At 40.3% G+C, this 22,772-nt stretch overlaps 1 protein-coding gene and 1 pseudogene across 1 annotated transcript in view; one reads left to right on the top strand and one right to left on the bottom strand.

Annotated features, from left to right (window-relative positions):
• The first annotated feature begins 8,280 nt into the window (after nt 1-8,280).
• The window catches only part of Cldn10 (claudin 10), a 112,948-nt gene continuing 98,456 nt past the window's right edge, over nt 8,281-22,772 (top strand). Inside the window, exon 1 of the mRNA XM_074043128.1 lies at nt 8,281-8,753. Within this exon, the coding sequence (XP_073899229.1) occupies nt 8,540-8,753 (214 nt within the window). The 5' untranslated portion in view covers nt 8,281-8,539. The remainder of the gene's footprint in view (nt 8,754-22,772) is intronic.
• LOC109698766 (U6 snRNA-associated Sm-like protein LSm3 pseudogene) lies at nt 15,664-15,960 on the bottom strand (annotated as a pseudogene).

Below are 22,772 nucleotides of genomic sequence, written 5' to 3'. Positions count from 1 at the left end.
TGAGTCAGGAAGACCCTGCCTGCCATGTGTCACGCCATGTGTCACGAGTCATTCCACTAACATCAGCTGTGATTGAAAAAAAAATAATATCCAAGCCATCATTCTCAGCAATCAGATTTCCTAACTTCCTGGCTAACCTCTTTGTCACTGTGTACCTCATAGGAGGTGTGCTTTGGAAAATTATGGTGGACACTCGCTGTGAGCACCCTGTGAGCACTGAAAGCAGTAGAGTACAATCATTGGCTGTGCAGACAGTCACACAGGTTTCTGGACCTTAACAGCATAGAGCCAAGATAATTTAAAAAAACAGAATGAGATGCATTATACAGCACCATTTTTTTGTTGTTGTTGGTACTGGGGTTTGAACTCAGGGCCTCATGCTTGCTAGGCAGGTGCTCTACCACTTGAGCCATTCTGCCAGCCCCATTTTTTTTCACAAATTAAAAAACTTACACACCAAACACACACATTTTCTGAAGAATACAAAGTAAGGCACAGTGAGCATAATAGAAGAGCTGTTCACTATGGAGGTAAGGAAAATAGGCACAGGGAATGGGAATAAATATGAATAAATTAGACAGCAACTTCATACAGTGCAAAGAGAATAGCATCAACTGAGGAGCGTGATCAACCCAACATTCACCCCTAAAATCAGCAAAAAGAAGAAGAAAAGGAGAAAGGAAGGAGAGGGAGGGAGGGAGGAAGAAGGGAAGGAAAAACACACACATCTTAGCTTGGAAGAGTGATGTACTGTACAATAATGGGAGAGAGAAAGCCTGCATGGACAGGGTGGGGGGATTCTAAATACAGACAGTGAACTGGGCACTTTGGAGCGTGCCCCTCAGAGGACGTGAAGTCCAAATTACATCTTAGCCTGACCTCTTCCAACCTAATGTGCTAAGGTGGCTTCCCAGGGCAAGAATTAAACTGTTTGCAGGCAGGTGGCAGTGTGAGGGGCAGACAGGGTAGAAACAGGAACTTCTTGGATCTGTGACAGGAGGAAGTTACATTTGCTTACGAAGAAACAGCAGTTCTGTCAGTTTTCTTCACCTTCTCCCACCCCCCAAAAAACAGAAAAATTAACACTTATTTGCCCCAGGGTGAGGGGACTCCCAGGACACGGGATACTCACTGCTAAAACCTGGGCAGTTTGGGCAGAGTGGCACCCTTGGTTACCCTAATCTCAGTGTCCTTATTTTTCTAAAAATAGTCATAGCTTTCATGAGCTTAGCACCATCTCTGTGTTCCATGTGTATTACATCATTATAACTCCAAAACTCACTTAGGAGGGAGGTGTTTGTGACATAATAAAATGTTTTAGATTATATTTTTAGTTTTGATGATACATAGTAATTGTATGTGTTTCTGAAGTACAGTGTGACCGTGTGTAAAGATTAGGTCAGGGCAAGTGGCATATTCATCACCTCAGACATTTATCATTTCTTTGTTGTGATATTATAAAGTCCTTTCACCTGGAAGAATTCACTGATCTCCCTTACCTTCAAAGAAAACTCTGTAATTAAATTACAGTCCCCTTCACTACACCCCACTGCTGTTCCTAGAGTTTTGTGTTCTGTGATATTTTTTTCTAATATTTCTGTTTTCCCAGACTTAATTATTTTCTTTTTTTTTCTGTAATAAAATACAATTGACTCAATTCAAAGGTAACTTTTGAATTTCAGGAAACTCAATAAAATATCAAAACATATTTAAAATGTGATCTCTCTTAGTAATTTGGACAGTGAGATGGTGGACAAAGTTTGGGTGAATTCTTCCAGAGAAATCACCTCAGTTCCCCGTTTCCCCAGTGGATGGTGAATAAGAAAGGTGGGACTATGCCCAAACATTTTCAAACTCAACCAGCTTTCTCTCTCACTTTGCAAGTCCTCTGAATCTTCATGTAGCAAGGGAGGCCTTAAATATGTATGTAAGTCTTAAAAAAAAAATCAAAGTACACAAATCAAAGTGCTTGTCTGTCTGATACAGTAAGAGACTAATAACTACTTGCAGACAGAATTATCTGTTTAATTTTTATTGCTAGTTTTTAGGGATTTGGAAGAATATTTTTACTATGCTCTGATTGAGCCTTGGAATTGACATATTGACAAATGAGGTAAATGCTAGTGTTTCTAAGTTTTAAGAAATCTAGTTAAAACTCTTCTTCAGATTTTTTTTTCATTTTAAATTGCTGGGTTTTCAATTTATATGTAGAATCAGGCATATATTTTCTGAGAATTCAACTCAGATAGAGCTCTTTTCACTAAAAACATACAAATTCTTTCTAAATGAAACTACATACGAACGGAAATTAGGTAATAGCAAAATTGGTAGAAAGCTGAAATTCAAGGATTCTCCTTGAGATAAATTCAGGTATTTTTACATCCTGATTGGTTATTTGATTTTTAGAGATTAAAAAAATCATTCCCTTTACAATTTGCCACTTCCCTTTCTGGCATAGGTAGATTAGGCACCCCGTACAACCCTTCTGGAACAAAATGCCTAGAAAAAGATATTTGAATGACACTTTAAAATGCCAAAAATTACCTGGGCTGGTAAGAAAGTAGAGGAAATCTTTTTTCTTTTTTTTTTTTTAAGTAACAGTAAGGAAAAAGCACAAATACAGAAAGTAAGCCAGTAGCTAATAGCTACTTTGAAGGACTCCTCCTCACCCAGAACTAGTGACAGGAGAGGTCCCCGGCAGCTGAGCCAGGGCCATGCAGGGCTGTAGACTGGAGCACAGAACCTGCTTCAAGCTGTTCCCAGCCCAAAGCAATGATCACAGTGGGACAAATGAAAAAGTATTGCCTCACCTCCATCACTACCTCTATCCCTGTGGATAATGGTATGAAATATTTTGTCTCATTCTTACACCTGAGAAGAGGGGCAATAGGAAGTCACCTGAGATTCCTAACCAGAAGCTGACACTCATTCTGGTTGAGGACTAGAATTCACATTAGTTGGATGGTTGAAAAAGCAGAGACTTTCATTTAAAGTAGTCCTGGGTTAATGGCTCCCCTAGGTCACAGGCAGAAGCAAATATGAATTCTCTCTGGGGGAACAAATCTTCAATTCAGGCCTCAAAACATTTCCACAAATAAAGTTGGAAGGAACCCGAGCTCATACTCACAAATGAAAGCACAGACTGAACAAATCACCATGAGTGAGAGTCAGTGGGGAAAAATAGTGAATTCAAACAAAAGAAACTACAGACATGAGAGTAATTAAATATAAAACAAGCATGCATAAATTTTTTGTTCTATCTTCTTGTTATGCAGTGATAGCTCACATAACTGACTTGTATGAGTTAGAAAGAGGTAGTTTCAATTTTTAAACAGTTGGAAAGGATAGAGAAGTCAAGATAGAAGGTGATGTCTTCAAGACTGAGTAATCTACTTAGAACAGGAAAACCCCATATATTCCAAATAGTTAGATTTAATCCGTATTAATCCCGCTCACTCTTTAGCTTTATTTATACATTAGTTTGTAAGGACTACTGAAATGAGGTATCATAAACCAAGTGGCTTAGAACAGAAATTTGTTGCCTCACAGTTCTGGAGGCTGGAAGTCTGACATCAAGGAATTAATAAGGACATATTTGGTGGTTTTCTGGAAATCTTTGAAGCACCTTGGCTGGCAGCAATGTAAGTTCAATCTCTTTCCTCATTGTCACTTGTCTCTGTCTTCTTTGAAGCATACTTAAACTCAAAAAATCAAATGGGGTTTTTTATTTCTTACTAAAAAATCAACAAATTAGAGAAAAGAAACAGACCAGGCGTGGTGGCAAACACCTATAATCCCAGCACTCAAAAGGCCTTCAGAATTGCAAGTTTAAGGCTCGTCTGGGCTACATACACAATAAAACTCTGTTGAAAGAAGAAGAAAAAAGAGAGGGGGGTAGGAAAAGAAGACAGAAAGAAAATTTTATCCAGGCATGGTAGTGCATCTCTATAATCCCAGCATTTGGAAAACTGAGGCAGAAGATTTTCAGTACAAGGCCGGCCTTGGCTACATACCAAGACTCTGCCTCAGAAACAAACAAACAAACAAAAAACCAAAGCAAATACACACACCCCCCAAAAAAAGTAGCAGATAGATTTTTAAACAATAGAACCTCTAGAAATACCTTTTTTTTTTTTTTTTAAGAATAGGACTAGACATTATAAACTCTGGGTGGTTATCAGCAAATTACACATACCTGAAGAGAAAAATTAACAAATTAGAACACATATCTGAAAAACTTCCCAGAATGCTGCCTGTAACTTATTAAGGGTGGAGATTTAAGATAGACCCGAAAATAGATCTTATCAGAGTTTCAGAAAAAGCTAGAGGACAGGAACTAATAACTTCTCAGAATTGAAGAGATGTGCTAATCACCAGATTTAAGAAATACTGCAAATCCTAAACACTTAGAAAATCAGTATGGAGGTTCCAGCAATCCGCTTGTGGATCTACCTGCCTGAGAAATGAAGTCAGTAAGTCAGAGACATCTGCATTATTATATAGTCAAAATACGGAATCAGCCTAAGTGTCCATCCATGGATGAACAGATAAAGTAAATGTGGTATACATACACAGTGGAATACTATTCAGTCACAGAGGATAAAATGTTGTCATTTGTGGTAACACTGATGAGCCTGAGGACATTTTGTTAAGTGAAATAGCAGGTACAGAAAGGAAAATTGCTATATGATCTCACTCATGTTCAGAGTCTTAAACGTTAACCTCACAGAGGTTGAGAGTAGAACGGTGGTTACAGAGACAGGGAGAGGCTTGGTCAGTGTCATGGTTACATAGGAGGAATAGGTTTCTGTTCTATGACACAGTAGGGTGGCCAGGTTAAACAGTGATGTGCATCTCAAAGTAGCTACGAGAGAGGACTTTCAAATCCTCACCACAAAGAAGAGAGCCATGTTTAAGGTGATTGGTATGCTAATTACTCTGACTTGATTATTGCACAATGGGCATGTGTTTAAACATCACCTATAACCCACAAATACATACAATTATTATGCACCAATCAAAACCAAAATAAAACTAAATTTTATTTTACTTTGTGTGTGTGTGTGTGTATGTGTGTGTGTGTGTGTATGTGTGTGTGTGTATGTGTATGTGTGTGTGTGTGTGTGTGTATGTGTGTGTGTGTGTGTGTGTGTGTGTGTGTGTGTGTGGTCTAGGGAACAAACCCAAAGCCTCCCACAAGCCTAGGCGACATTCTACCACTGAGCAAATTCACAGCCCCTAGAACTTTTTAAAAAGAGAGAAATCTAATTGCTGATTTTTGCTAGCTTTGGAGAAGGAGAAACCAAGAAATACAGCAGTATTTCAATAGAAGTAATGAGAATTTTTAAAAGAAAAGTGAAATTACAAAACCAAGGGCAAAGAAAAACTTATATCTAGCCAAAGAGAAAGCACAGGCTAACCTACAAAGAAATGACAAATCTTAAGTTTGACTTCCCAATGGCAACAATGGGAGCCAGAAGAAAATGGGATTATATCTTCAGCATAATGGATCAAATAATTGCCTACTTATAACTGCATCTTGCCGAAGAAGAAACTGTCCAATGGTACTTGCTGAAAATGAGAAGGCAGACTTCATTCGAGGTGGAGGGTTTAGAGCAAGAGAGTAGGCACCACCGCACTGGGATTGTCCAACTGGGAGAGATCAGGCTCAAGTCTGAACAGCAGGCTGAATGAACACAGGGAATTTATAGCCAGGAAGGGATGGAGCTCAGTGGATGGAGAATAATGAAATGGAAACTTCAGGGTTGGGGGGATTCTGGCTAAACCATCTGGCAGGATTCTTATGGAAGGCAGCCCAGGGCGGTCAGACACCATCTCAGACAAGGGAGGATGTAGAACTCACACGGATACTGAGACTGATCAGATGTCCAAGATGGGGGATTCTGGCTAGACTGACTGAGCAAGATATATTCTGAAACTGGACAAGGTACAGACAAACATGGGAGTCCAAAAGTAGAGATATATTTGAAGAGGAAGAATCCATTATTCTTCAAACTGATCAGTAAGTGCAATATAGAAAATTAAACATAAACAAACATCCTAATATGCATAGATATATGTCTAACTTGATAAGTTGATTCTAAATATATAAGGAATAGCACAGAGCTTAAAAAACCACCCAGACACTTGACAAGGAAAACAGGTAAGACACTCACCAATAAGATCTCAAAATAGTATTTATGCAATTAGAGTGATTAAGAAAGTGTTGTGTTGACATAGAACAAGAATATAGACAGAACAGATAGAACAGAATAGACAATTCAAAAACAGCCCATACAAGTATTGATACCAGATATGACAGAGGTCATATCAGCAGGGAAATATTCAATAAAAATTTTAGAAATTCTCTTTTCACATTAAAAAATGAAGTAGATCTCAAATGACAAGACAGAAACTCAATTCTGGATTATTTAAAAGACTAAAACTTAGGGACTTCAGGAGAGGGAGGAGTCCTTTTATCCTCTGAGGGTTTGGTAATTGAGTCTATGAAATAAACTGACAGTAGGCAAATTAACAGGAGAAAACGTATGCAGATTTATTACACACAGGGGAGCAACACATCCCCAAACCCAGTGAGCTCTAGAAGGTATGTACCTTCTTCATGGGGGAGCGAGGAGCTAGGAAACTGAGGGGAGAGAAAATGGCACCAATGGGCCCTCAAAAGGACAGGTGAAGCCTGTAATCCTAGCTATTCAGGAGGCAGAGATCAGGACGATTGCTATTCCAAGTCAGCCTGGGCAAAATAGTTCTCGAGAGACCCTATCTTGAAAATACCCAACACAAAACAGGGCTGGTGGAGTGGCTCAAGTAGACATGCCTGTTTAGCAAGTGTAAGGCCCTGAGTTTAAACCCACTCCGACAAAAAGAAAGGAAGAAAAAAAAAAAAAAAGACAGCTTGTGATGAAGTTAATATGGGCATGGTGTCAACCTTCAGTGTCCCCTGCAGTAATAGGAGTTCAGTCTTCACTGTAGGATGGGATTCCTGGGGACAGACTCATGACAATTGCATTACTTTTGGAGGACCTGTCTTTCAGCAGATAAGAGAAGTTCAAAGACATCCCTCCCTGCCTTGCTGCCCCTCAAGTGCCATCAGTTTGAAGTAATCAGCATACCAAAGTGGCATAATTTTGGCATGGCACTTTCTTAACTTCTTCAAAGTCTTTAGAAGAAAAGGACCAAAACACCACTGTCTTTGAAGGCGAATTTTCTTCCTTTGTGTGTGTATGTGCAGTGCTGGGGATCCAACCCAGAGCCTGGCACATGTTAGGCAAGCACTTTACCACTGAGCCACAGTCCTAACCCCTGAAGGGGGATTTCTTAGTCAAGATCTCAAAAGCACAAATCACTTAGTGGAAGCTTGAAAATTTTGACTATAGTAAAAACGAAGACTTTATATCAAATGGCCACATAAAGAAAAAACACAAACCGGGCAAAGAAATCTGTAACATAAATAATCAACCAAAGATTACTGTCCTGAACACATGTAGAACTACAACTAAGTTACAAAAGTCAAATAATGCAACAGATAAATGAGCAAAATTTTAAGTTTCATTGTAAACAAAACACAATTAGCTAATAAATACACAAAAAGGATGTCTAGCCTCATTAGTAATCACTAACATAATTCAGTAATCATAATTATATCTTTATACTCATCAGACTGACCAAAAGGAAGGACAATATTCTGCCATTCCACACCACCAGGTGTTATGAAATGGAACAATGAGGACACTCATTTCTAGTAGGACTGTAAATTGCTATACCTTTGTAGTAAAGCGTGTACCATTACTGACAGTTAAAGGTAAGTATTTCCCACATCTTAGTAATTCTGCCTCTATGATACACCCTGAATATACCCTTGCTTATATGCCCAAGAAGAATGCACAAGAATGCTTAGAGCTGTACCAATTGTTATTGGGAGAGAAATAACACCACAAGTGTTTATTTCTAGGAAAATGGATTAAGTTGTAGTCTAGACATCTAATGAAATACTATATCCAACTATCTTATTTATTGAATGATATACATTCGTGAACATGGATAAATCTCATAAACATAACATCATGTAAAAAATAGACTGTAATCTGTTTATGTAAAGATGCAAAACTAAAGCAATTGGTAAAAAAAAAAAAGCTTTAAGCATTACTGTATAATTTGTACTTTGTAATATCTGGTGGTTGCATGGTTCAGTGAACTTCAGGATAACAGAAAATTAAGCATTAACTACAGTGCTAGGTAAAAAAAAAATCTGCAAAATCAAAACCTTTAAAATTTGCCTACAAACTTTTGGTAAATATCTATGCAGGAAATTAGATTATTTTAGACTCTCTTTAAAATGCTATCGGTAAATCATACTGTATTCTAAATTCCTGTATTTCCTCAAGCCATCTGAGCATGAAGAATTGTCACCTACCCGCATCGGCTGGCTGTGACGTTTGTCAAAGTGCTATTTGTCAGCTGAAGGCCTAGACCACCGAGCATTCTGTCTGGACGGTGACACTGCAGAAGGCCGAGCGACATGTCCAGGGCACAGATCTCGGGTCTGGTGTTTGGTGTCAGTGGGTTTGGAGCTCTGGTTGCTGCCACCACGTCCAATGAGTGGAAAGTCACCACCCGAGCATCCTCAGTGGTGACTGCCACTTGGGTTTACCAGGGTCTGTGGATGAACTGCGCAGGTAACGCCCTGGGCTCTTTTCATTGCCGGCCGCATTTTACTATCTTCAAAGTAGAAGGTAAGTGTAGTACCTTGTTTGGGTGAGGGTAAAATGGTACTTCTCCCACCCCACTGTGCCAAAGAGGCTGTTTGTAGTCTCCTGTCCACTCTGGGTGTGCTCAAAGTGTCAAAACTTGGACAGGATGGTTGAGTGTTGGTTGAAAGAATGACGTCATTAATTTTGTTTGACAATGGTAAGTTAAGAATAACCTATGGATCGGTTAGAAGTCCTCCATGTGAATAATAGACTCCAAAGGAAAGCATGGAAATGACTGGATTGTTTAGAAGGAAGTTTCAGTTTGCCTTGAGTCTCAGAGGAAGGTTGGTGGCTTGGTGGTTATTTTGTCCGGTATTGGAAGAATTGATTCAAAATCAGTTTGTCTCTGCTCCTCCTCTTCCTCCTTCTCCACCTCCTCTCCTGTTCTCTCCTTTCCTCTCCTGTCCTCCTCCTCTCCACTTTCAGGAAATCCTACTTTCTCCCAAATTCCTTCATTTCCTCAGACCACCTGATTTATAGGAAGGAAACATATAGGTACTGTACACATAGGTTTTTCCTCTAGAGCAATAGAAGCATATGACAAGAAGGATAGCTTGGGTGGGGAAAATAATTCTTTTGCAGAGGAATTTCCATCTTTTCTTTTAAAAATCATGTTTAGTGATAAAATAACAGCACGAAAAATTTTAAAGTAGTTAAGTGAAAGAAAACGCCATGGGCTTTTTCTTTTGATTATTTTGTTTGTTTATTTACTAGATGGGTGGGCAAGCTTTCATCTTTACACATTTTTGAAACTCTATTGTAAGTATGTGTATCTTAAAGAGAAAGCATTTTTAAGAAGACATTTTCATACCTCCAAATACCTCCAGGGAAACGACTATTATTTGCTTTCATGTTGTTCTAAGAATCACCATTTCTCCCTGCTCTCTAAAAATTCGATATGTTGGCAAATCTGCCACAGCTGGAGGCTTATTATGTTAAACAGTGCTCCTGGCTTTTGGTAAAATATAGACTTTTTCACAGTCAAGAGGTAGAACCGTACCTTGGCCCCAGTAAAGAAAATGAAACAACATTTTAACTAGAGAGTTACTAAAGCATAATATTTTATGGGGTTTTGTGTCAAGTATGCATGTCGTTAGTCTACAGCAAGTGCCAAGGGATAAAAAGAGAGTACTTTGGTAAAGCCAGGCGATTTCTAATGACTAGAAATGGAATTGGCCAACCTAGGCATGTACTTCGCTGCATACATGTACAAGCATGCACTTTCCTGAGTTCCTATTGGTGGGATCAGTGCTGTACTCCTCTGTACCTCTAGCTTTTAGGCTTACTTTGGAAGTATTTCAAAACTACTCCAATCACAGAAAACATCCCTAGAAAGGACAAATTTTAAAAGTAAGAGTGTTTGTGGGGACACTAATGTCATTCTATATACGTTTCGAGTTCATTCTTTCTCCTCAACTCATTCTTGCCATGGACAGCAATTAGAGGGTAAGTCTGTTTCTTTGTTCTTAATTGGCTTTATCTTTCTTTAAAAAATGTTTTGTATTATTACACTTCATTTTATATTCCTCAATGAAACCCAGTTATCGAGAAAAATATGAATTTACTTTCAGCTCCAAAGTGACTTAAAGAACCACGGTAGATGTCTGAATAACTTCAATACCTACTTTCCCAACTGTATCTCAGAAAACATATAGTTCGAAATTTTATTACAAAATAATGTTAATGGTGGTCCAAATAATCTACCCTTAAAACTTTGTTTTTAAGTTGATTTTACTTCTTGATAGTAAATAGAATGTTTCTCTATCTGCTGTCTAACCTGTACATGAGGCAATTAGAAAAATCTTATCCACCAACAATTCTTCCATTTCAACACATAAAATGGTTAACACAGTCTCTCCACTTCATTCAACCCAAATAAAAATCTTTATTAAAAATACAGTTATTAACTGGTTAGCAGTCTGCAAAAAACTGAAACTAGATCCATGTATATCACCCTATACCAAGATTAACTCAAAATGGATCAAGGATCTTAATATCAGACCTCAAACTCTTAAGTTGATACAAGAAAGAGTAGGAAATACTCTGGAGTTAGTAGGTATAGGTAAGAACTTTCTCAACGAAACCCCAGCAGCACAGCAACTAAGAGATAGCATAGATAAACGGGACCTCATAAAACTAAAAAGCTTCTGTTCATCAAAAGAAATGGTCTCTAAACTGAAGAGAACACCCACAGAGTGGGAGAAAATATTTGCCAGCTACACATCAGACAAAGGACTGATAACCAGAATATATAGGGAACTTAAAAAACTAAATTCTCCCAAAACTAATGAACCAATAAAGAAATGGGCAAGTGAACTAAATAGAACTTTCTCAAAAGAAGAAATTCAAATGGCCAAAAAACACATGAAAAAATGCTCACCATCTCTAGCAATAAAGGAAATGCAAATTAAAACCACACTAAGATTCCACCTCACCCCTGTTAGAATAGCCATCATCAGCAACACCACCAACAACAGGTGTTGGCGAGGATGCGGGGAAAAAGGAACCCTCTTACACTGTTGGTGGGAATGTAGACTAGTACAACCACTCTGGAAAAAAATTTGGAGGCTACTTAAGAAGCTGGACATCGATCTACCATTTGATCCAGCAATACCACTCTTGGGGATATACCCAAAAGACTGTTACTCCAGAGGCACCTGCACATCCATGTTTATTGCGGCACTATTCACAATAGCCAAGTTATGGAAACAGCCAAGATGCCCCAGCACTGACGAATGGATTAAGAAAATGTGGTATCTATACACAATGGAATTTTATACAGCCATGAAGAAGAACGAAATGTTATCATTCGCTGGTAAATGGATGGAATTGGAGAACATCATTCTGAGTGAGGTTAGCCTGGCCCAAAAGACCAAAAATCGTATGTTCTCCCTCATATGTGGACATTAGATCAAGGGCAAACACAACAAGGGGACTGGACTATGAGCACATGATAAAGCGAGAGCACACAAGGGAGGGGTGAGGATAGGTAAGACACCTAAAAAAACTAGTTAGCATTTGTTGCCCTTAATGCAGAGAAACTAAAGCAGATACCTTAAAGCAACTGAGGCCAATAGGAAAAGGGGACCAGGAACTAGAGAAAAGGTTAGATCAAAAAGAATTAACCTAGAAGGTAACACACACGCACAGGCAGTCAATGTGAGTCAATGCCCTGTATAGCTATCCTTATCTCAACCAGCAAACCCCTTGTTCCTTCCTATTATTGCTTATACTCTCTCTACAACAAAATTAGAGATAAGGGCAAAATAGTTTCGGCTGGGTATTGGGGGGGGGAGCGGGAGGGGGTGGAATGGGTGGTAAGGGAGGGGGTGGGGGCAGGGGGGAGAAATGAACCAAGCCTTGTATGCACATATGAATAATAAAAGAAAAATGGAAAAAAAAATACAGTTATTGCAGAAACCCATTTTCAACATCAGGAACACTGATTCCTATTTCCAAAGGAAATGAGGACCCATAAATTTGGATTTCCTTATTTGCTAACATCACTGGTTGCTTTTCCTTCATTCCCAATTGACAACAGGACAATGGAGGAAAAAGAGGCTCTCTCTATTCAATACTTCTCAGACATCTTAATGAGAAATTGAGAAAAAAAGAACTCAGAAGCCTACAAAGAATGAAAATTCATTCATTGAGACGAATGAAAATTCACTTTTTTAAAACAATAAACTATTTAAACCTGCATTATCAATTTGAGACAAATCTTATATTTAGGGTATATTAAGACAGATTTAGAAAGAAAAACAGAAAACTTTTTTAATCTGTCAGACTTTTTTTTCCCTCCCTTGCTGGGTACATAACTTCTTGTCTCTTGGATACTCCAGTACAGCCATTTTTTTAAGGCTGATAGTAACTACATCTTTTAAAGATTTGATGCACAGGCTTACAACTTTATAGATTTGGCAGCTCTTTGGGTAAGGAATATTTGTAGTTATTGTGAAAAAGATGGAATATTTTCAACTATAGCCCTAAGATTTCATTTATTCTAGAGAGTACTATAAAGACACTTGCAATTCAGTTCTTACTGTGGCTTATAAGTCAAAACTTCTTGATTCAAAATCAAAACCACTTCATTGTCTTTAGACACAAAGTCCACTTCATGCCATGTCCACTGTTTTGTTGCATTTTGTTTTTCTTTCATATCAATGTTAACAGAGATGTTTTACCTATGAAAGTAATCATCTCTCAGTGAAGAATTGACTTGTCCACATGTATGGATTCAACCAACCTCAGGTCAAAACTTTCAGAAAAAAAAATATTTTCTGTCCTGAACCTGTACAGACTGTTTGCCTACCAATATTTTCTAAGCAGTGCAGTGTAAAAACAATATAGCATTTACATTGTATTAGTGTTACAGGTCATCTGGAGATGATATAAGTATACCGGAAGTTAGGGGGGGTATATGCAAATACTACACCCTCTTCTACAAGGGACTTGAGCATCCCCAGATTCTAATGAGCCCTGGGGATCCTGGAACCAATCCCTTCTGTATACCAAGAGATAACTCTGTTTCTGAAAGAGGAGGGCTAGATCCAGGAAGCATTGCTACAAAGAGGAATTGAAGGCAAATCATGGTCACTTTGTATAGGGACTTAACCTGTGTGTTTACCCTGTGCTCCTAATAAGAGAGAGCTCTGGATACCTATTTGAAGATGACTGAAAGAACATGGTAAGATAACAGGTGAGACTAAAGAGAGTTTATGATGAGAACAACATTGTATTCCTGGAAGAAGGCTGTAGTGTGCTAAAGTGAGAAGTGAATTGCTAAAAGGAGGACCACCAGGCTACAACTCAACAAATGAATTTCAAATTCTGCCTCTTTCATTAATTAGTTGTTAGACTTTGACTCAGCAATAACTCTCTGAGCATAATCCATAAATTTCCTCCTCTATAAATTGAAAGAACTGAACTCTAATAGGCTCTCAAAACATTTTTCAACTCAGAGCTCGATTCAGAAGCTTCAACCCCTGGTAGTAGAAATTCACCAAAAAGTTATAGCTGTGAAGTTGCTCGTGGGATTAGGACCTTCTCCTCACCCCCTTCTTATCTATTGTCTTGACTGGCTTCATGTATTTCTGACTGTTCAGAATCTTATCAGCTTCTGGGTTGAGATAGGTTTAAATGACCTCAAGTGTCCATGTAACCCAAGCAAAGGTGCCAGGATTTCAGTGGGATGAAACCAAATACTACTTCAGAAGCCATAGGTAAATGATACTGGCTGCCTGGGGAAGTGTGAACATCAAACTCTCACTCTCTTATCAATCATTCCATAAGAATAGGACTAAAACAATGGTGTTTGCTAGAGAAAGGAGGTTTTCTCTGGGTGTTTATGGATTTATAAGGAGCAGCTCAAGCCATTTGATATCATAACTAGCTTTCTTGCCAGTTGGTCTGTTTGGGTTACTATAACAAAATACTATATACCAGGTAGCTTATTTCTCACAGTTCCAGAGACTGGCAAGTTTAAAATCCAGACACTGAAGATTCAGTGTCTGATAAGGGCCTGTTTCCTGATTCAAAGATGGTGGCTTCTTGATGTGTTCTCACATGGTAGAAGGGGCAAAACAGCGCTAATCCCACTCAACGACCTCTCAAAAGGCCCCATCTGCTAATACTATCATCTTGGGAGTTAGAATTTCAGCATACGAATTGGAGAACACACAAACATTCACACTATAGCAGTGCCTTAGTACATGAGTAAATAATAGTAATAAATAAATCTCAAACATGAGATTTATGTTTATATAAGGGTCAGAGCCCTCATGAACCAATCACCTTTCTAAAAGTGCTACCAGCTGGGGACCACACTTTCAATATTTGAGCCTTTGGGGATGTTTTATATTCAAACCATAACAGTGAGGATGGTATTGAAACAACCAGAGTGACATCACCTACCAAAGCAATCGACACAGGGCTTGGAATCCTATGTCAGCATGCTGCAGGGTGTTCACTCATGGAAGCATCATAGATTTTCAGATCTTATCTCAGTCAACAGCTCTTCTCTTAGAGGCCAAGATCTTATCTCAGTTGTCCTGATCTCTTCTCTAGGTACCTCTGTGTCCAGCTGCTAAAAGGCACTTGATAAAGGTGTGCGGACTGAATAAATGGGTAAAAAATTTGTTCCCTGAGTTAAATTCTTACATTTAATAGATGCAGCTGGACTCTCTGCTCATGCCACCAAGGTCTAGCAAAGGGAGAAAGCCCTAGGGAAGTGCTTGGGGAAACAGAAAAAACAATGAGTGTATCTATATATTTATGATGGGATTTATCAAAGCACAATGATTTAGAGCCTTGCGGATTTTTTTTTCTTTTTTGTGAGAATGGAATGGGGTTTGAATTCAGGGATTCAGTCTTGCAAAGCAGGTGCTCTGACCCACACCTCCAATCCATTTTTGCTCTGGTTTTTTGAAGATGGCATCTCGCAAACTATTTTCCTGGGCTAGCTTCAAACCATGATCTTCCAGCTCTCAGTCTCCCCAGTAGCGAGAATTACAAATGTGAGCCACTATCACCGGCTCTTATTCTTGAAGTATAATAAGCAGACCAGCAGTGCTGTCTCTGCTGGGGGCATTAGAAGTATGGATTCTTAGGCCTCGCATAGACCTATTGAATCTGAATCTGCATTTTTTTCTTTCCTGAAAGCGTTCAACATCTTGGTAGTCACGTTTATTGGAAGTGTTGAAGAAAAATAAAAATGCCATTTAGCTGAAAAAGTTGTAGGTCACTTGCAAATCAACTCATTTCATGGGTGGAAGAAACCTTGGGTCATTTCTTAATATCAAAATGTACGCAGGCTTCTCTCTTTGAATGTTTTGTACATTTAAAGAGGCAACTGCACAAAGTCTCCTACTTTCTGTACAGGTTAGACTCTGTTTCAGCCAACTCTCAGTGGAGGAGCAACAAGTACAACGCCATATCCCAGGACAAAGAGTATTGGAATATTCTGTTTTGTTGATTCATATCTCTTCATAGGTCTCTTCATCAATTTCTGTAGTGGTCACAGTTTCTTCCACATCTCCCAGGATCATATTTAAATGTTGGTCATAGCATGTAATCTGCCTCGAAGCTCATTTCTCATCTTCACATAAATTCGCTCATCCAGGCTGAGCCTGAGATCCAGGGGCTCCTCTATGGTATTGGTAGTTTGTTGTTGGTCCATGTTGTCCGCCATGTTTCAAACCCTGTGCCCTTTCCCCTAAGTCTGCATTTTTATGAGATCTCTAGGAGTCTCCTATACATGTGAAGAGTTTGAGAAATCTTTGTTTAGAGCTTGAATCTAGGAACCCGGTGAGCTCAATATTTACTGAGAATCTCAACCTCTCTGCATTTCAGTGTTCTTGTTAAATGGTGACTATATGAGATAACCCAGGCAAAGTGCCCTATACAATGCCTGATACAAAAAAAGCTTTTCATAAAGGGTAGGAATGATTACTACCTCTTTCACTGCCTTGAAAGTTCACATCTCAACTGTAGGAAGGTGATCATTACTTCTGCTTCATCCAGTTGTTTCCAGCCAGGACTTTACTGACTGCTTCCTGGACTCCAAATCCTGATGGTCCCTTATTGCATGTCCTATGTCATGTTTGTAGTGGTGAAAGGATATTGTGTTCATCAGACTGTGGTTTGTATATAGGATTTGCTATTCCTTATCAGGTGAGACTACTCCGCATTTAGCAGTCAGGTTCTCACTAAAGACATGGGTTTATTCATTATGTCAGTCATGTGTTGCACAATGGGAAATGGGGAGAAGAGGCCCCTTCTGCCTCCACAGGGGGAAAAAGGACTCACCAAGTCTAGGGTGTGTTTGTATGCTGGGCAGGTTGAAAAGGACAAAACTTTACTTGAATATTCCTAGCACAGTGGACTGGGAATATATTGGCTTGAATTGTAGCTCTGCACAACTCAAGATAACTGTGTAAACCTGAGCAAAGTTACTCAGCCTCTCAAAGACTCCATTTTCTCATCTCTAAATGGGGTTGGTAAGTTTTACCTTATAGAGTTGCTGGGAGGGCTGAATGAAGTGATAATGTAAAACGCTTTCTGGAACATTTCAAGTAGCTACCATGAGAAAAACTCAGCTATCATGTTATTAATGACGACTTTGATCTTTACCATGAGGTTGCCAGTTCAGATGTTTTTTAAATGCATGCACACTACACCTTACATTTTACAAAGAACTTTCATGTATACTCTCTTTGCTACCCAAAAGACATATCCTATAGTCTCCTTTTCACATACAAAGCAGTCCAGGCTCACAGGGGACCATATTTATAACTCTGTATAGTTTTCTGCAAGATTTTTGGTGAAATGTTCGGTAATTTGTACTAAGCGTAAAACCTCTGCTTAAATCCCAGCTTGTCATTAAGTTTTTGTGTGACTTTGGATGAGTCCCTTAATTCACTTTGTCTCCCTTTCTTGTCTAAGGGAGGGGAGAGAGGAGGAGAAAGATATCTAGTTACATACTTCACAAGATTGTGGTGAAAATCGAGGAAAAGAGCTCTATTACATGACATAACCTAGTAATGTGTTGTAAAACGTCCCTGGAATTTGTTTTAATCATCTGTGGTAAGATGTACCTTCTTCCTGTCATGGAATAAGACTTTATATCAAAGACCCCCTAGGAACAGGAGGCTATCCTGGTGTGCAGGGCTTCGTGGGGGAAGTTCCACGTTTGTCATGAGGGAAAGGGAGGGGAGCACGAACCTGTACCGTGTATGTGTGTGTGTGTGTGTGTGTGTGTGTGTGTGTGTGTGGAGAGAGAGAGAGAGAGAGAGAAAGAGAGAGAGAGATGGGGGCTGCTTTTTGAGACAAGTTCTTGCTATATAGCCCAGGGTGGCCTCAAACTTGTGAGCCTCCTGTCTCAGCCTCTCAGGTGCTGGGACTATAGGCATGTAGCACCACACTTGGCCTCTTTTGTGCTTTTTAGGAATGAAATGTGCAGGGCAGAGTAATCAAGCAAAGCAAATTTAGAGTTGGCTAGTTTGAACAATTTCAGAAGGCTCTGGGGTGCAGGGACTTGTCCTCAGTTGTCTAGTTCTGGTCCTGGGGTGATGAGGGCCAGAATATCTCTGTGATATGAAGAGCTGGATAAGGAGTAGTTGGGGTGGCTTTGGACTGGTTGGTTTGTGTAGGAGGGGATGCCTGTAGGAGTCCTGCACTATTTCTAAGAACTGGGTAGCCCTGGGGATGGGCAGTTGCTCCGATGTTAGCCCAATGCTAAAGGGTAGAGAATACACAATGTGAAATATAGTTACTGCAGTGTGGACGCTGAAGCCCTTGGCCTGGTTTACACAGGTATCCACAGGGCCCCAGTACTGTCGTTCCGTCACTCCCTGAGGACTTCTTATGCCTATTCTCACTTTCAGTGTTTTCTGCTGGTAAATATTTTGTATAGAAAATGTCAGGTTTATCTTTCACAGGGATCCTTGGTTCTCTCTGCCTAAATATCCAGGCAGCCAGTCAGCTCTCCTGAGTGTCTGCTGCACAAATTCTGCTCCTCGCTCATAGACTATATCTCATCCTCAAGGAAGCTTGACGCTTCCTGCCTCTGTGAATTTTTAGGTAATACACATTACAGAAAGCTACATCCCTCCTAACTGAGCTTGGGGTAATTAGCCAGCTGGTCTACAATTAGGCTTTTGCTAGACTTTTGTGAGTATTACAGGAAATCTGATTATTACCAAAGGCTGACAATTAACAAATTGCTACAATGCCACATTACAGCTGCAAAAGGAACCCTGTAAACATATAATTCATCAATTCATTAATGTGCCCATCATCAAAGTAGTCTCTAGATTCCTGGTGCAGAATGCAGGCTCCAGGGTCTCAGTGAGATACAGGACATGGGCCTCTCTGAGGATGTGCTGTGAAGGAGGAGACAGACATTCAGCAAACAAGCAGGCCAGAATGATGAGGGAGGCAGGCAGATTTCCCAGAAGAGCTGGAACGTGAACTTTCTTGAAAGATGGGCTAAGTTTTCCAAGGGAGGGAGAGCATTTCAGGCTAAGGGACTCACCCATTTCTACAACTTATTAACTGCATGACTCTGGGAAGAAGGCCTGAAAATTTGAGCACTCTCATCTGTAACATGAGAGCATTATCCACTTCGGAGGGTACGGTTGAGGACTAAATCAGTTAATTTGTGGATGGTATTTACAGCAATGCCTAGCACCGACAAGGCCTAAAAAGCAGGAGGAAGCCACATGCAGCAGAAAGGACAAGTGACTGGAATGGCTGGAACAGAAGACATCTCTGGGGGAGGTTGAAGACTGGCCTGTAGATATGATAAAGGGGAACTTGCCAGAGACCTTTAAGCTCTACGAAGTGTCAGAGGTTCATGTTGAATGAGCTTGAAAGCTGTTAAAACATGGCAAACAAAGAATACACAAAGGGGTTTGCATTGTACAAAGGTCCTGCAGTGTTTCAAGTGGGAACCAGGAGGAAGACATTTGGAAGACTAATAGTCTTGGGGTTGTGTGAGGGATGAGAGAGTAAAGGATGCCTGGAGGATTCCTGCTGGGAGCTGGTGGGCAGTGAGAGAGAGAAGCTGGTCCCATAGCAGGTCCCAACCTAAGTTCTAGTTCCTTAACCATATGTATTTCCTAATACATACTATGATTTCAAGCACTCAGTCTTAACTTCATACTTGGCTTTGAAAAATCAGCTGTACAGACTGAGACAGAAAAATCTGAATTTAATGTTTTTTAAATGTGCTTTTAATGTGGAAAATGCGACAGCTATAAAGATTAATGAAATCTTAAGTGTCACTAATAGCATAAGAAAAGTTGGGCACTGTGGACACATCTGTAATCCCAGCATTTGGGAGACTGAGGGAGGAGGATCATGAGTTCCAGGCCAGCCTGGGCTACATAGTGAGATTCTGTCTCAAAAAACATAAAAATAATGAAAGTAGGAGAGTAACAGCCTCCACCTTCCAATACTGTCAAGTTGCATGGTTTCTAATCTTACACATTCTATTTTAGGGGATGTGGACATAAACCATGTTCATAAATTTCAGGAAGATGAGGAATTCTGTGAAATAACTTCACATTGGGAATTTGTTTCAAATGGAAAAAAAGAAAACACAAGGCAGGGAGTGGAAAGAAGACAAGTAGGATCTTTGGATAGGGGTTACTGGGGAGATAGGTTTAGGATTGCTCTGGAGAAGTTTTTACCTGACTTTCCCACAGTGGAACAGGCTCTCACCAGGTAGCCCCGGCTTGCCTGGAACTTGCTATGTAGCCCAGGTTGGCCTTGAAGCCATGATCCTTCTGTCTGAGACTCCTGAGTGCTGGGATTATAGTAGCAAACCACTACTCCCAGCTGGGACATCCGAGATTCTGTGGATAGGCAAAAAGAAAGAGAAATCTTAAGGCATCTACATTCTTCACTTGCATACTGACTCAGTATTTTGGAAACAGGTGAGGCTCTGTGCTGGACACCTGAGAACACACAAATAGAAATGAAAATAAAATGGAAGGTGTGAACTTGTCAAAAGTATACTATACGAATATATGAAATTATCACAATGAAATCCCCTCATAGTATTAATGTATGTTAATTCAAAAATTAAATTAAATTAACAAAAAAGACCTTGACTCTGAGCCAGGTATGGTGGTTCAGGCCTGTAATCTCAGTATTCAGGTGACTAAGGTAAGAGGATCCCAGGCCAACAGTGGGTTTCATAGTGAATCTCTGTCTCAAAAACAAACAAAGAAAAAGAAAGAAAAAATAAACAAAACACATTGGCTGTGCCCTAGAGATGTTCACAGCCTAGAATGACCGTGAGTTAAAAATTTAAGTATTATATGTATTATCCTATTTAAACCTATATGTTAATATATGTTAGAATTAAAATAAGAAATAAACTGGGCGCCGGTGGCTCATGCCTGTAATCCTAGCTATTCAGGAGGCAGAGATCAGAGGAATGGTGGATCAAAGTCAGCCCAAGAGATCCTATCTCAAAAAAATCCATCACACACACACAAAAAAAAAAAAGAAAGAAAAAGAAAAAGAAACAATATCTCTCTACATCTAATTGACATTTTAGTGTTTGTTTTTGGTGGTACTGAGGTTTGAACTCAGGGCCTCTTCCTTGCTCAGCAGGTGTTCTACCACTTGAACCAGACCCCAGGCCCTAATTGACATTTTGAAGAGTGCTAAGCAAACCCACAGTGTGTGCCAGGTCACCTTTGCTGGAAGGAGGAATGACTACTTCCAAATCCAGGCACAGAACCCCATGGTGGGGGTGGAAGATATAGGAAGTCAAGACCTGCTTTTAAGTAAATTGCTTTGGGTCAACAGTTTTGGTCTACGTGTACCAAATATAATCCATGCATAGAAAAGGGACCGGTCATCCTATAAGGATACTGACTAACTCCAGAACACAAAATGGGACAGTTGGTGAGTAGCAGGGCAAAGAAGGAGTCTCCTCTCCTTATCCTACTATGCCAGATTTACTTGCACAGGAAGCTCCAAGTTGGCCACATCTGGGGTTCCATCTGCCCTGAAAAACTCATATAAACGTCCCTACTGAACTGACTGTGTAGTAATGGACACCCTTCCTCGATACCGTACACTGGCTCTGTGTTCCCACCAACTTGCCTCAGCCTTCCAGTGACTGGAGGTCAGCAGATGCCCATGCTCCTCTTTGAACCTGGACCTCAGACCTCTCTCTTTGTTCTGTCTGCTGATGTCTGGGTTCCAGGTTGGAGATGTGTCATATGACCATCAAAGTCCCTAGTTCCAGCTTCCTGGTGGTTCAGTCCTGACCCAATGCCTGCTCTGAACTCAGTGCCCTAAGGTCAACTGACCTGCCTGATCACCACCTGTTTCCCCTGCCTTCCTGGCTCTCTTTCACACCAGCACTTACTTTCTCTCACTAGCACCTTGGAAAGAACTACCAGAGTATGTCTCCAAACTGTGGGGATATTGGAAATGGGAGGGATGGAAACAGGTGTGTGTGTGTGTGTGTGTGTGTGTGTGTGTGTTCCATTTATTTTACCCGGAAAATACTCGAGCATCCCCTAGTGACTCTATCTCAGCTTCATTCCAGGATGCCAGTAACAATAGTGTTTAACAGCTGCTGTGCCAGAGAGGGACAGGGCCCTCCCCAGTGATCTTCCTAGTCCAGTCACAGCTCCAAAGATGGCTTGCATGGGGCCATGAAGGCTCTTCAGGGAACAGTGGCTTAGCCTTTCCTTTGTAGCTCTTTATGACTCAATTTCCTGTGCCTTCAGTGATCCCTACTAGGACTGGGGAAGGAAAGGTCTGCCTTTGTCTTGATGGTGAGCTGTCCAGCTCTTGCTCCAGTTCCATCTCGAATTATAACACACATTACAGATTGGGAGCATGGCTGCACATTTCTCTTCTTGCTTGCTTGCTAGCCTGCTGATTGATCCTAGGTTTCACCCTGCCTTCTGTGTTCCTGTCTGTTTGCTGTGCATCATCCTTACAACGCTTCCTGACTTCTCTGCTTTTCCAATCACCTGGTCACCTGGGCTGGAATCTGGAATGACGTGATGCCTTCCTGCTGCTTCTTTAACCACATGCTGCAGAATCTACCTGTGGGTCCCTCCCTCTACGCCACCCTAACTGGCCCTCAGGGAGCTCCATCCAGCCTCAGGTTCAGGTGACTGACCACTTGGGCTCAGTCCTAGATTGGGATGAAATATTAGAAAGAAATATTTCCTGCTTTTTTCACCTGCCTCTAATCAAGGCTATACCGCACAGCCTAGTAAAACTTTCAAGGGCATAGCTTTACCAATTTAATTCTGGGCTTTATTCAGCTGTATTTAGAGAGCATCTAATCCAGGCACCACTGCAGAGAATGTCACTGGATCCCCAGAGGGGCCCTCCGGGCTGGGCGCCATAATCATGTCCATTCTACAGGCCAGGTAGCTCAAGCTTAGAGAAGGACTATCATAACTTGCTCAATGTCATAGTTAAGCCTGTGGCCCTAGTAGCATTCAAACATTGAACAGT

Source organism: Castor canadensis, chromosome 10 (genome assembly GCF_047511655.1).
Source record: "Castor canadensis chromosome 10, mCasCan1.hap1v2, whole genome shotgun sequence".
NCBI lineage: Eukaryota > Metazoa > Chordata > Mammalia > Rodentia > Castoridae > Castor > Castor canadensis.
This window is presented reverse-complemented; position numbering and strand designations above follow the sequence as displayed.